Here is a 14,622-nt window from a genome sequence, read left to right on the forward strand (position 1 = left end):
CTGTTTTCCTAATATGTGTATTCACTGCTATGAATTTCCCTCATAAGACTGCTTTCATTGTGTCCCATAGATTCTGATAAGTTGTATTGTCATTGTCATTTAATTGGAGGAACTGTCTGTTTTCTTGTTTAATTTCCTCTGTGACACATTGGTTATTCAGAAGTGTGTTTTTTAATTTCCATGTGTTTATGAAATTTTTTGAGTTTCTTTTGCTATGAATCTCCAATTTCATTGCACTATCGTCTGATAATATACAGGGGATAACTTCAATTCCTTTGCACTTACTTAAACATTTTCTATGTGTGAGTATGTGGTCTATTTTTGAGAATGACCCATGTGCAGCTGAAAAGAATGTGTATTCTGATTTTGTGGGGTGGAAGACTCTGTAAACATCTGATAAATTCATTTGTTCAAGAGTTCGATTGAGTTCTAGTATTTCATTTCTTATTTTTAGTCTAGTTGATCTATCTATTTGTGACAGTGGGGTGTTGAGGTCTCCCACTACAATTGTTTTAGTGCATATATAACTTTTCATGTTCGTTAGTATTTGTTTTATATAGTTGGGTGCACTAGTGTTTGGTGCATAGATATTTATGATTGTCATCTCTTCCTCTTGGATTCTTCCCTTTACAAGGATGTAGTGTCCTTCTTCATCTCTCTTAATCAGTGTTGGTTTGAAATCTACTTGATCTGCAAAGAGGATAGCTACTCCTGATTTTTTTCGGGTTCCTGTTGCATGGAGTATTGTTTTCCACCCTTTACCTTTCAGTCTATGAGTTTCTTTTTGAATGAAGTGTGTTTCTTGTATGCAGCATATTGTTGGATTTTGCTTCTAGACCCATTCTGCCAGTCTATTTCTTTTGATTGGTGAATTGAGACCATTAACGTTGGTGGTTATAACTGAAACGTATTGACTTGTCATTGCCATGACTTTTTCTTTTTGTTGGGTTCTCCCCCTTTACATTTAACTTCTTGTCATGCCAGATGGGTTCATTCTGGTTTGTTTTCTTGGTTTGTGATCCTCAATGTCTGTTCCTAGGATATTGTGTAAAATTCTTTGGAGTGCTGGTTTGGTATTCACCAAGTTCCTAAGGTGCTCTTTGTCATGGAAGTATCTTATTTCTCCATCCATTTTGAAAGATAGTTTTGCAGGGTACATCAATCTGGGTTGGAGGCTGTTTTCTTTTAGGCCTTGGGATATGTCACTCCAAGCTCTTCTTGCCTTGATGGTTGGTGTTGAGAAGTCTGCTGTGATTCTGATGGGCTTTCCTTTGTATGTGATTTGTTTCTTTTCTCTGACTGCTTGGAGAACTTTGTTCTTCTGTTGAGTTTCTGGAATCTTAACAATTATATGCCTATGTGTAGATTTGTTTTTTGATCAGGGCTATTTGGAGTCCTATATGCCTCACTTATCTGTATGTCAAGCTCTTTTCCCCTGCTTGGGAAGTTTTCTGCCATTATTTCTGTGAAGAGATTTTTTTATGTCATCTGCACTCTCTCCTGTTTCTTCATTGAGCCCAATCAGTCTTATGTTATTCTTCTTTGCATCATCTAGCAGCTGCTGGATTGATTTCTCATGTTCCCTTATAATTTTGAAGCCGTTTTTCTTTTCCTGGTCATTAACTGCAATCTTGTCTTCTATATCTGAAATTCTGGCCTCACATTGGCTCATTCTGCTGTGTAGACTTTCAATGGAGTTTTTCATGTCCTGGAAATCTGTTTGCATCTGTTTTATGGATTCCATTTGTTTCTTATGTTAGGATTCCATCATGTTCCTGAGCTCCTCTCTAGATTTATTAATCATGTCTTTCACTAGGGGCACAATTTCTCCTGTTATCTGAGAATTTATTTCCGATTTCATTTTTTCCACGTCCCCATTTGTTGCCAGTTCAGTGGGTCCAGGTTGTTGAGTATCAGAGTGTTCCATCTCATTTCCCTTTGGGTTTGCTGTAGGTGATCTGGTAGTCTGGTTTTGAGACTTAGTTATGTGTTTTCTCATTTTGACTGGGGCAAGGGTCTGTTGACACCTGCACGGATTACCTCCTCTGAGCTGGGTGAGGTGGGACAGGGGCCGGGAGCAGTGGTAGGGATGGTGACTCAAAAGCCCTTTCCTGTGGGCCGGGAGCAGTGGGAGGGTTGGTGGCCTTGAAGCCCCTACCTCTCGGCTGGGACTCAGTACCTTTGTCTGCTGGTCTGGTGTTCTCTGCGTCTTTGTAGTGTGGAACCAGGTGGCTGCCTGTCTGCAGCGGGGTGATTCGGTGTCTTCCATGTGACTCAGGACCTCGTTAGGGCATGCACAGTCCTTCCTGTGTGCAGCATGCTGCGCGTGACTGGGGACCTCGGTAGGGTGTGGGCAGACCTGCCTGTCTGCAAGGGGCTGATTTGATGTGCTCTGTGTGACTCAGGACCTCGGTAGGGTTTGCACAGACCTGTCAGTCTGCAGCAGGCTGATTCGGCACGTTCTGTGCTACTACGTGTATAATATTTTTGGGAAAAACCAAATCTGTAGAAACAAAAAGCACATTTGTGGTTGTTGGAAGTTTGAAGAGGGAGGAGTAATCAATTGAAAAAAGGATACATACAGGAATTTATAAGATTATGGAATTAGGCTACATATTACAGTTACCATAGGGGATGTTGTCCAAAGATGCTAGACTTTTTCTGTCCTGCCCAAAGAATTGGCCAGGACAATCAAGGAACAGATAAACACAACCTTTATTTACCATACAACAAGAAAAGGGAAGAGGTGAAGAAGAGAGAAGAAAAGAATAAAAGAGTGAAGAAAAAGAAAAAAGCAAGAAGACATGCATCCTTCTTGCATGATGATAAACAATGGCACAGCAGCAGACTGTAGTGGAGACAAAGTCAGTGGCCACTGTTTTGTTATATCTTCCCAGATCTAGTTTTCCAAAAGCTGCTCTATCCACATATCTTAGACGTGATTGACAGGTCACAACTGTTCTAGATCAAGTTACACACTTATATCCTGTTCCCAGCCTTCAGAATCTTGTGAATGACAGGCTACATCTTGTCTTTCAGCCAGTCTGCCATTGCCCTAATCTCCTACCTTAGTACCAGAGTCTGAACTTTTATTTCATATATCTGAGACCTATTAATTTTCAAATCCTTAATCCCAGTAATTTTCAAGAATTTATCTCACAAAAGCATTTGGAAATGTGAAAGATGAGTCCTATATATTATTTTCTAATATACTGATTTTCAATTAGAAAACCTACTTTTTTTACAATGTGGGGACAATTATTTGGTTATATTTAATTGATATAGGCAACTATAAAAACCAAGCTCATAAATTATATGTAACAGTTTGGCAGAATACTTCATTCATGTTTGGAGCAAATAAAATTAAAATTATATAAAAGTATAAATCATTTACTATGCAATATTTAGAAATTAAATATATAGATATTAGAAAAATAGACATCATTCTTTATGATTCAGGCTAGATGTTTCAGAAATTGATGGCAATGAAATTGGCATATTTGACATTTGTTAAAAAAGAAAATTTTAGGCAAAATTAGTTAATTTTAGAGATGCTTTTTTTTTTTAAGTACCACGGATTGAACTCAGGACCTTGTGTTTGCAAGGAAGACAGCAGAACCACTGAGCTAAATCCCTGGCCCTAGAGACTCTTTTTGAAGATTACTTTCATACAAGGGAACAGAAAAAAGGATGTATCAAGGAAGGATACTGGGATGTATTGATCAAAAAGATGTACAGAAATATTTTAATCACATTATATGACAAGAGACTAAAAAATCCACTTTAATCTATAATAAAAACACAAGAGGTATTGGAAAGAGGTATTGCAATTGAGTAGGTAGAGCATTTTATAAAAAAATTGGAAGATGTGGCCATAAATTTGACAGTACAATCTGGGTCAAATAGCTAATCCCAGAAAAATTCATTCAACTTCTCTATATATTAAGTATGTAGAACTTATTGATTTCTAGTCATTTCTGCACCAAAATTCTATGATATTATAAGGATAAGTTGCACTTCTCTCATTTTTCATTATATTTTTGAATAAAGAATAATCTTAGAGGAAAAATTTGAGCTTCACTTAACATTTTTTCATAAGAATTTGAAGTAAGAGGGTAATTTTTTGCAAAGTAGTTTACTCCCTCTACTGGAATATTTTCTGTAGGAGTTGATGTTTTTATTAGAAAACAGCTTCTTCTGCACAACCCTGGAATACTTGGTGTTAAAATGCCAGCATTTGTACTGCTGTGAAGTTTGCAGAGTCACACAATGTCTTCTCATCAATTTTAGACAATTTGCTGCTTTTTTAAAACTCTCTTGAAACAGAATAGACTAGCCAACAAATCACTCATTGTATTTCTCTCCACTACGTTACATGTTCTTCAACAGGATAAAGCATGGTACTAGTAGAAAAGCAGGCACTCAGACCAATGGAGTAGTGTAGAAGGCACAGAAACAATCCTATGCACTTCAGTCATTGGATGTTTTACACAGGGTCCAAAACATGGAAACAAAGTCTTTGTGAATAAGGAAGGGTTGAAGGTGTGAAGGGAGGACAGGGGAATGGGGAAAAAATAAGAACCAAGATACATCATGTAAAGGTACAAGATCCCATTGATGAATTTAACTGTATTGTAGACCTAAAATGTACCAATAAACTTAATGGAAAAAAAAGACAGTCTCTTTAGCAAGTGGTGCTGGGAGAACTGGGTATCCACATACAGAAGATTAAAACTAAATCCTTTTCACTGTGTATTAAAATCAAATCAAAATGGATAAAATCCCTAGATATAAAAACTGAAACTTTGAAACTTGCTGGCATATAGAGGAAACACTTGAAGCCATAGGCTCAGGTAAAAATTTCCTGAACAGAACTCTAATAGCATAGGAAATAATACCAAAAATCAACAAATGGGATTACAAGTACATCAAATAAAAAAGCTTCTGCAAAAAAAAAAAAAAAACAATCAACAGAATAAAAAGGCAACCAATAGGATGGAAAAAAATTGCTAACTACTCTTCTGACACAGGACTATTATCTAGAATCTATGAAGAATCAAAAGAATTAAAATCCAAAAGAACAAATGACAAGCAAAATTGAGTAAATGAAATGAATAGGCACTTCTCAGAAGAAAAATTACAAATGATCAATAAATAGATGGAAAAAATATCTAGCATCTTTAGTCATTAGGGAATGCAAAACAACTCTGAAATTCCAGTTTACTCTAGTCAAAATGGCAATCATCAAGAACACAGAAAATCAACAAATGCTAATGAAGATATGGGGAAAGTGGAAAATTTCTACAGTGTCGGTGGGAATGTAACCTAGTACAACCACAAAGTAAATAGTACGAAACTTCCTCAAAGTATTAAAAATAAAAATCAGGTATATATCTCCTGTTTATATTTCTGAAAGAATTAAAGACATTGTGGGCCCAGGAATTTAGCTCAGTGGCACCATGCCTGCCTTGCAAGCACAAGGTTCTGAGTTCAATCCCCAGTACCACACACAAAAAAAATTAAACACATCCCATTGTAATGATATGCAATTATCCATGTTTATAGCAGCACTATACAGTGGGTAAGCTCTGTAAACAGATTGGATACCTGTCAACAGATGAATGGATACAAAATGTGACATGCATACACAATGGAATATTATTCACCCATAAAACGGAATGAGATCATGTCATTTTCAGGGACAACGGATGGAAAGTGAGACTATAGTGCTAACCGAAATAGGTACAGAAAATTAAATATCAGAAGTTTTTATATGAGAATCCTTGAATATAAATAAATGGGCAAGGTGGGAATGGTAGAAAAAAAAGAAAGTAGACATTTTAGAAATAGAAAAGAGGACAATAGAAAAGTAATGGAGAGTGAGATACAAGGATCAAAAATGATCAAGATATGTTAAATGCATGTACCAGTTTCCCAGAGTGAATACATGATTATTACGTATTGCAAACATACATTTATAAAAAGGAGAGTCTCAAAACTAAAAAAAAAAAAATTTGTCCTGCTCTTTGGTCCATTTGTGAAATCCTCAAGATAATGCACTATAGTTCTTGCATAAAGTACTTCCGAACAAGTACTTTAAATCTGTTTTCCTTTGTAAAAAGTAAACTTGATGGGGCTGGGGATTTAGCTCAGTGGTTTCACCACCTGCTGCGCAAGAGCAAGGACCTGAGTTTGATCCCCGGTACCAAAAAAAAAAAAAGTAAACTTGATGACTTATCTCCACAGAGATACACAGGAGACGTGAAAGAACTAAAAACTAAAAACAAACTCTCTCAGGTAATGATCCCTAATGAAGGCAATTTGTGCCATCATCACTCATTATCCTCTGGGTCTCTTGGACACTGAAGTCCAGTGACATCAAAGTCCTCATTAGCTTCTAGTCACTGTGATTGGTCTTGCTATATCTATATGCTGGAGATATTGACATTCCGAAGTTTGAAGGGTGAAAACCAAACTAGAAATGCGTGGGTTTCTTGCTTTTGTCCCTAGTCCAGTGGTTCCAGGAAAATTTTGTTTCTCCCAGTAGGAGCTGATATTACAAAGCCAGGGACAGGAATAGAGCTGCTTTCCAGAACAGTGAGGTGAAAATAATTTGGATGGTAGCATTTTCCTAGGACAAATGAGTAAATAATTTGTACTTAAAGCTAAAACAAATACCAGGAGATAGTCCTTTTAATGTGACTACTAACCTTAGTGACATATGATTGTTTTCAATTTCTAGAGGTTTCTGAAAGTTTTACTGCCATCGTTAACAGAAATAATATAGTTACAGTTGGTTAAAGTCTTTGTAAAATTGTGAAACAGAATATTTGTTTGCAGAATACTTTATTTTGTCCTTTAAATCCCCCCCCCCCCAGATTCCTGACTGCTCAAAGGTTCCCCCAACTACTCTGGATTTGGATTCGGATTCAGTATCCAGTCCTATCTCATCTCCTTGAAAACAGCTCATCTTCCGAACAAGTACTTTAAATCTGTTTTCCTTTGTAAAAAGTAAACTTGATGGGGCTGGGGATTTAGCTCAGTGGTTTCACCACCTGCTGCGCAAGAGCAAGGACCTGAGTTCGATCCCCGGTACCAAAAAAAAAAAAAAAAAAAAAGTAAACTTGATGACTTATCTCCACAGAGATACACAGGAGACGTGAAAGAACTAAATCCTTCTCAAGCATTAATGACTATAGATTATAGGATATCTCCACACTTTCCACTTTATTTTAGGTAAGTGAAAGTGTTTTGTTGGTATTATCTAAAGATCACACTGCACACACAAGTATTTATCTTCTATGTAGTGATGACAGTGACTCTCATAACTCTGATGTGGATTACAGGAGACTTCATGTGGTGAGTGGCAAAGCTCAAAAGCTTGTGAAAGAGGCGACTTTGATATGGTAGAGTTTGGTGGTACCTGTATACTACACTTTTGTTTGCTTCACTTCTTCGGCAGGTATAACATCTGAATTATATGCATTCGAGAGATACCTTTGATAGAATTTCAAAAAGGAGCTATCTGAGAATCACCTATCACAACCTCATGAGCATGCATTAATTTTTATTTCAATATTACAGAAAATGAAAAGATTGTGTTTAGATGAACACAAAGCTCATTCTTGTATGTTTCAGAGCACACCACTTAAAATTATCTGAAAAGTATTTATTCTGGCCTGAAATAACACATTATTAATAATGTTTAAATGTACTTATTACAGTTGATTAAAGATATCTCACCTACATAATATTTTAAAATCTTTTTGGTGTCTTTTTGGGAGTAATATGTTAAATATTTTATATTCATTTTGAGCATGATGAGCTTCTTTAGGAACTGTTCAGTGTCAAACATGTGCAATAACACATCTGTGATTTTTAACTGTGATTTTTTTATTCTAATAACTTTGTTTTCCCTACATAACAGTGACTTGAGGGTCGGGGCATAAAATATAGTCAATGTCATTTAATATTGCATATTCCAGGGAGGGAAAGGGGAGAATTGATCAGCTTGTGTGAATGGACTGGAATTGTTAAAAATAGTAAATAAGCTTTGGGGCATAAGTTATAAACCTAAGTACTCTGTCACTAGTGCATAACAAAGTGCCTTGGGAAAAACAAGCCTTTTAATATAAATGAATGAAATAATAATAGGAAAATTATTTAAATAGGAAATAAATTTAAAGCTCCTATTCTTTGCTGCTTTCATCTTATAAACAAAGAAACTCAGTTCTTGGTTGTATCAATTTTCCTAAGCTTTTTCTTCATGAAAAAAAAGTTCTTTCTTTTTGTGAGCATCCCAAGAAGCCAGTGACAGTGGAAGAACAGCTTTGCAGAAGACTCAGAAAAGCTAATGACAGGGTGATTCTTGTGATGACTTCCTTTCATAATTGAACTTCCAGGTTTATTCTACAGCTATCTTTGCTCAAAACTGTTTCCTGCAATACCTTTTTCTGATGAATACCTAGACATATTCCTAGGAGACTAACTTGCTGTACTTAATGCTTTCTTCTTTCTGATCAGGGACATTTGAAACTCTATTAGCATTTTTTATTTGTTTGTTTGGATATTGTTCCCTTTCCTGCCTCAGGAATTTAGTGTAGTATTTATATCAAAGGATCTAGGAGTCAGGACTCCTGAGCAAAGAGAAGAAGGTGAGAAAGAAAAAGAATATCCTAGCTTCTCAAAGACAGAATTGATTAATTTTTCTTGCAATCTGTTCTACCTTGCAACCCCACTTGTTAAACTTTCTGAAAGTACAGAAGTCACCATTTTGATAAAATATGTGGTAATATATGAAATGGAGATTTGAAATATAAAAGTTAGTCCCTGAACTTGAATTTTGAAAGATAAACTATTCATCACATTCCCTGTCCTTATGCATAAGTCTCCAGTGACACTCAAGGAGAAACTATTTTGTTATCATCAAAGAAGGTGTTAATATCAAAATTTTTAAATAGCTAGAAAACAGTAAAATAAAAGATAACCTCTTACAAGAACTGATTTTGACATGGAGAATGCAAATGTTTCTTTACAATTTGTTTTTTATTTTTCTTATTGTCATATAACTTTTGTGAAGTTCTAGTTAGCTTACATAAGTATGACATGAAGAGGAATAAATTCTGGTAAAATAGAACATAAAATAATTAAGAAAAAATTTTTCTCATAATCTGGGTTCCTTATAGTAAAAATTCACCCTTTACAACTGTGATTTTTAAAAGACTCACTAAATCAAAACAAACAATTATTCATAATCCTATAAAATTTCTATGTTTATTAACACCATTGCCTGGGTAAAAAGAAGCTTAAAATTTTCATGGATTGATCAAAAGGAATTAAAACATCAGATTTCTTGAAAAAGAAGAACTCCACGAGGAGCTAAGTTACAAGCTGGGGGATTGTGAAAACTCTCAGTTATGCAAAGATTTTATGTTTTAGTTTAGAGAATTTGTTACTGGAGAAGAAGAGGACATAGCAATCAAAGTGATGATTCTTCCATGAACTTACACAAATGCAATGCTATCTTTATTTCTCCTCTCTTTTAATCTTTATAAACATGAAACATACGTTCACAACAGAGCAAAAAGCACATATTGGTAAGTTCTGACAGTGAATATTCTTAATATATCAATGATATTATAAACCAATATTACCAGCAGTTCATTCCCCTTCCTTTTCATGTTACCTAATCAAGGATAACACCTATTAGGCTTTTCAACATAGTACTTTAAGTTGATCTGTCTTTAAACTTTACATTACTAGGTTCATAGCATTTACTGTACTCTCAATATGAATTCTAATGTTTCAGAAAACCCAGAAACATAAATATATAGAATTTTGAAAACCTGAACTGTAATTGGAAAAGGAAGCCATATCCATTCATTTATTGATCTCTGTTTCTCTCCTGTTCAGGTAACTGGTTATAAGGATCTTCCAAAGTAAATGAATGAGACGAATCATTCTCAGGTGACTGAATTTGTGTTGCTGGGACTCTCTAGTTCCAAGGAGCTCCAACCTTTCTTGTTTCTCATATTTTCACTACTCTACTTAGCAATACTGCTGGGGAACTTTCTCATCATCCTCACAGTGATCTCAGACCACTGTCTTCATAACCCCATGTACTTTCTGCTTGCAAACCTGTCTTTCATAGATGTGTGCGTTGCCTCTTTTGCTACTCCCAAAATGATTGCAGACCTTCTTGTTGAGCACAAGACTATTTCATTTGATGCCTGCCTGGCACAGATTTTCTTTGTTCACCTCTTCACTGGTGGTGAAATGGTACTTCTTGTATCCATGGCTTATGATCGCTATGTGGCTATATGCAAGCCTCTCCACTACATGACAATCATGAACCGCCGTGTATGCATTATTCTTGTCATCATCTCCTGGTGTGTGGGTTTCATTCATACTACTAGCCAGTTGGCATTTACTGTCAACTTGCCTTTTTGTGGTCCTAATCAGGTTGACAGCTTTTTCTGCGACCTCCCTCTAGTGACCAAGCTGGCCTGTACAGATACGTATGTTATCAGCTTACTAATAGTGGCAGATAGTGGCTTTCTTTCCCTGAGTTCCTTTGTCCTCTTGGTTGTCTCCTACACTGTGATCCTTTTTACAGTCAGGAAACGCTCCTCTGCAAGCATGGCAAAGGCCCGCTCCACCCTGACTGCTCACATCACTGTGGTCACACTCTTCTTTGGACCATGCATTTTCATCTATGTGTGGCCCTTCAGCAGTTATTCAGTGGACAAAATCCTTGCTGTGTTCTATACTATCTTTACTCCCATTTTAAACCCAGTTATCTATACTCTGAGAAATAAAGAAGTGAAGGCAGCTATGTCAAAACTAAAGAGTCGGTGTCTAAAGCCTGCCCAGATTTCTACACTCATAAGGAATGTTCTTTTTCTGGAAACAGAGTAAACTTACAGGACTATAACCATTTTAGGTTATTTCTAGTCATTTTTAAATGGAATTGCTGTAATGTTAAAGCTTATCATTTTGATCTATGAGATTTATTAAACTTAAATAATGGGTTAAATTTTCTAATAAGTACAATGAATGTTAGCAAATTTAATCTTTTTTCATCATTTGTTTGGTTCTTCTTGATTTCCTCTTCTTACTTTAAATGTCACATGGTTTTGATATAATGTGTTATTGACTTCCATGTTAATGGTGCCATGGTTTTTTAAAAAGTAGAAATACACTGGACATTGTATGGGTTTAAAATGTATTGTTCATACTCCAACTAATTAAATGAGTTTTACTTGTATGTAAAGAAAGGAACTTTTTAAAACAAATTTAAATTGGAAAAAGAGTGATAAAAATTACTGTTTTGCCAAGCTCTGTGTGCATTTTCCTCTGAATGTGGCATTCTTATAATACAGCTCTGACTCTGTTGTTTCATCATTCATAGGATTTTTACTTGAATGTGTTACTTTACCATGTTCATTTTTCAGTACAAGACTCTCTAATACTTTGGGTTGTATGTACAAGTAAATCAAATGAAATGATTATATTCATGATCAAAAGTGACACTACATTGGTTCATTACAAAGGCTAAAGTGATGAGTAACAATACTAACTCTTCAAGATCTAGAGTAAAGCAAGTGTTTTTCTTGTTTTTTATATGTTTGTTTTTTGCTTTTGATTTTGTTTTTGCAGCAAGTATTACTACTAGGCTTGTCTGTTTGGTTTGGTTTTATATGTATTTTCTTGAAACAAGATCTCACTATATAGCTGAGGGTGAATCCAAACTCATAATCCTCCTGTCTCAGCCTCCTCAGTGCTCCAATTACAGGTGTGTGCCATGATGCCTGGCTCTCTACAGTGTCCAATAGGTAGATTCCAGGATGCCATTGGGCTTTAATAGGGACTGAGTTTTGAGAATGTGTCACCAAGTGATGATCTTATTAGCAACTCCCATCATTTCACAAGTCATAATTTACTTCAATAAGTACAAGAAGCCCTTTAGGTTTTAACTGATGGTGGAGTTAGGCTGAACCATTTCCAAAGTTCTCATTAAGTTGGATAAACACATATTCCAGGTCCCCATATCAAGTACTTCTGTCACCACCTTTCCTTCAGCTAAAATTTTGGAGTCCTTATAGGATTTCCATAGCCATCTGATAGAAAAGAAAACACTGGCTCACAGAAAGGAGATTTACCCATATTGGTGTATGCCAACAAATGGGCTACTACTCCTGCATTAAAGCCCCACTCCCGGTAACCAGAAATTACACTGGTGAGAAAAATTTACTTGATTGTAAAATCTGGATTTAGAATTGTACTTAGATAAAATAAAGAGGAGTTCCTGGACAATAGCAAATGGCTTTACTGGCTCAGTAAGGGCAATAGCAGAATAATGTGGGAAAATCAAAGAAGGAGCTATGCAGCAGAAAAATGAGAAAAGATCAATATGAATCAGTACAGAGTTTGGGGATCTTTGGTTATCACATCAAACCCTACTATATATCATCTTCCAGAGAGAAGACAATCAAGAACAGAAAACAGGATTGCATGCCAACTAATTTTTGTTGCCTATCACAGAGAAGATCTACAATGAGCTCAAGAATGAAATAAACATGGAAGCTATAATTTTGGCCATGAGTGTCCCCATAGTGTTGGGTTCCCTTTAACTAAAATTCATCTCTCTTTTGCTATTATTATTGATCCTAAATATTTGACTTGTGAGCAGAAGAGATTGATCCTTTCAACCTGCCATCCATCATGTCAGTTACAGCAGGTAAATTAGTCCACAGAGATGGTAACAATTTGTCTTTATTAGAAATGATTCTAACTGATTCTGACTCCAGAGATGAGTTTTCTTTCTGCTTGCAGTCCTTCTCATTATTCTAGGACTTACAAGGTCTTATTGACAGACTTTGCATTCCCCTAAGATTATCTCTTATAGGAAATACATTTTACAGTGAAAAATTTGTGATAATAGGTACAGGATCATTGTATGTGCTCTTCCTCCATGAACCACCTTTAGGAAATAATCAAATGCCCCAGTAGCACTCAGAAAAGTAGGTAGGATTGAAATTGCATGCTACAAATCATGCCTGCCAAAGTGCAATATATGATCTGAAGTAACAACATATGGCATGATGCCATGAATACCTAAAATAGTTTCAAGAAATAAAAACAGTTAAGTTTGTCTTCTCTACCCACTATCTTCTGGGATTACTTGTAGATTTTTTTCTTTTTTTTATCATAATTCCAGATTTTGCTGGAATGAAATCTTGATTCCCAGAACAACATTTTTATTAGAGAATACACTATCACTTCCACAGAGCAAAATCTTTTGACTGCTGGGCTGGGAATGTAACTTGAGGCCCTGGATTCAATTCCCCAGTTCTGCACAGTAGCAGCAGCAACAACAACATACTCAAAACACAAATGGAAACTTTGTCTATTACCTGGCCACATTAGAATTCTCAGCATAAAATAAAGCATGGGAAGTGAAAATGAATGAATGAATGGATAAAAAAGACAAATTATTGGCAAAACCAATATCTATAATTATTATTAGAAATTCAAATTGCATGTCGGCAGTAAATAACATGGATGAAATTTAATGAATTCACTAGAATTTCTTTTGGTGTTTCCATAGTTACTCAGTTGCCACAACTTAACCTGACCCTTTATTGTTGAAAAAGGTGTGAGTTACCCAACCATGCATTCAGCCAGAACTAAGTGAAAAACTGGACTAGGTGAAAGTAATTTAGCATGGATGTTGAAGGAAAGAAGGAAGGAAAGAAGGAAGGAAGGAAGGAAGGAAGGAAGGAAGGAAGGAAGGAACTAAGGAATTTCAATTATGGCTTGAATCAATAACATTATTGTACTATAATTTAGTCCAGCAACTTTCTTGTAATAAGTTTTTTAAAATTGTGTGATCAATCACTATCTCGAAGACTCTGTAACAGAGTAGATGTACCACAGAGCATAGGCAGGAGACAGCAAATCTTGGTGATGCACTGTACTACCTGCTCCCATTGGCTTCACACAGTGGACAGTTTTGTGCAGATAGGCAGTAATCTCCATCAAGCACATGTGGTAGAACATCTCTGTTTCACTGTGTCAGGGCACAGTCTAACACCAGGCAACTCTGCTCCAGTACAGTCACAGCCAAAACTGAGAAAGTGTTAGCATCCCTAGAGGTCGTCATCAACCAGTAGGTGTGACAGTTAGTGGGGAAAGATTTCAGGGTCAAATTTTACATAGTTCATAGAAGCCATTTGAGGCACATTGGCTCTTAGTTCTTCTAGCGGCACCTAGTGACCATGTCATTAGGACTCCCCATCACTTTACAAGTCAGTTTCCATAAATAAGTACAACAAACCATCATGGTTTAATGATGAAGTTAGCCTGAAGCATGTCCCAAAACCCCCCTAAAGTTCCATAAACAGTTACTCCTGGTCCTCAAGTCATGCTCTTCTGTCACTTATGTACATTTCCTGTGGCTGAAATTTTTGGAGTCATGATAGCATTACCATGGCCAGCATTATTTTACTTCATCAATTCCTTCACTTTTTCTTACTGGGATTATATCCCAAATATACTATCATCCCTATTCAGCTATCTGTTCAAAACAGTATCCAAAATACACTATTAGACTGTTTCATA

General features: G+C 36.0%; 1 protein-coding gene across 1 annotated transcript; it reads left to right on the plus strand.

Moving 5' to 3' along the window:
* Positions 1-9,894: 9,894 nt before the first annotated feature.
* LOC101715893 (olfactory receptor 4K15) lies at positions 9,895-10,917 on the plus strand. The gene has a single exon (XM_004865012.3). The coding sequence runs from the start codon at positions 9,943-9,945 to the stop codon at positions 10,915-10,917; it is 975 nt and encodes a 324-aa protein (XP_004865069.1). The 5' UTR covers positions 9,895-9,942.
* The last annotated feature ends 3,705 nt before the right edge of the window (positions 10,918-14,622 follow it).

Source organism: Heterocephalus glaber, unplaced genomic scaffold (assembly GCF_053883595.1).
Source record: "Heterocephalus glaber isolate CG9 unplaced genomic scaffold, H.glaber_assembly_v1.0 deba00001662, whole genome shotgun sequence".
In the NCBI taxonomy this organism is placed as follows: Eukaryota; Metazoa; Chordata; class Mammalia; order Rodentia; family Bathyergidae; genus Heterocephalus; species Heterocephalus glaber.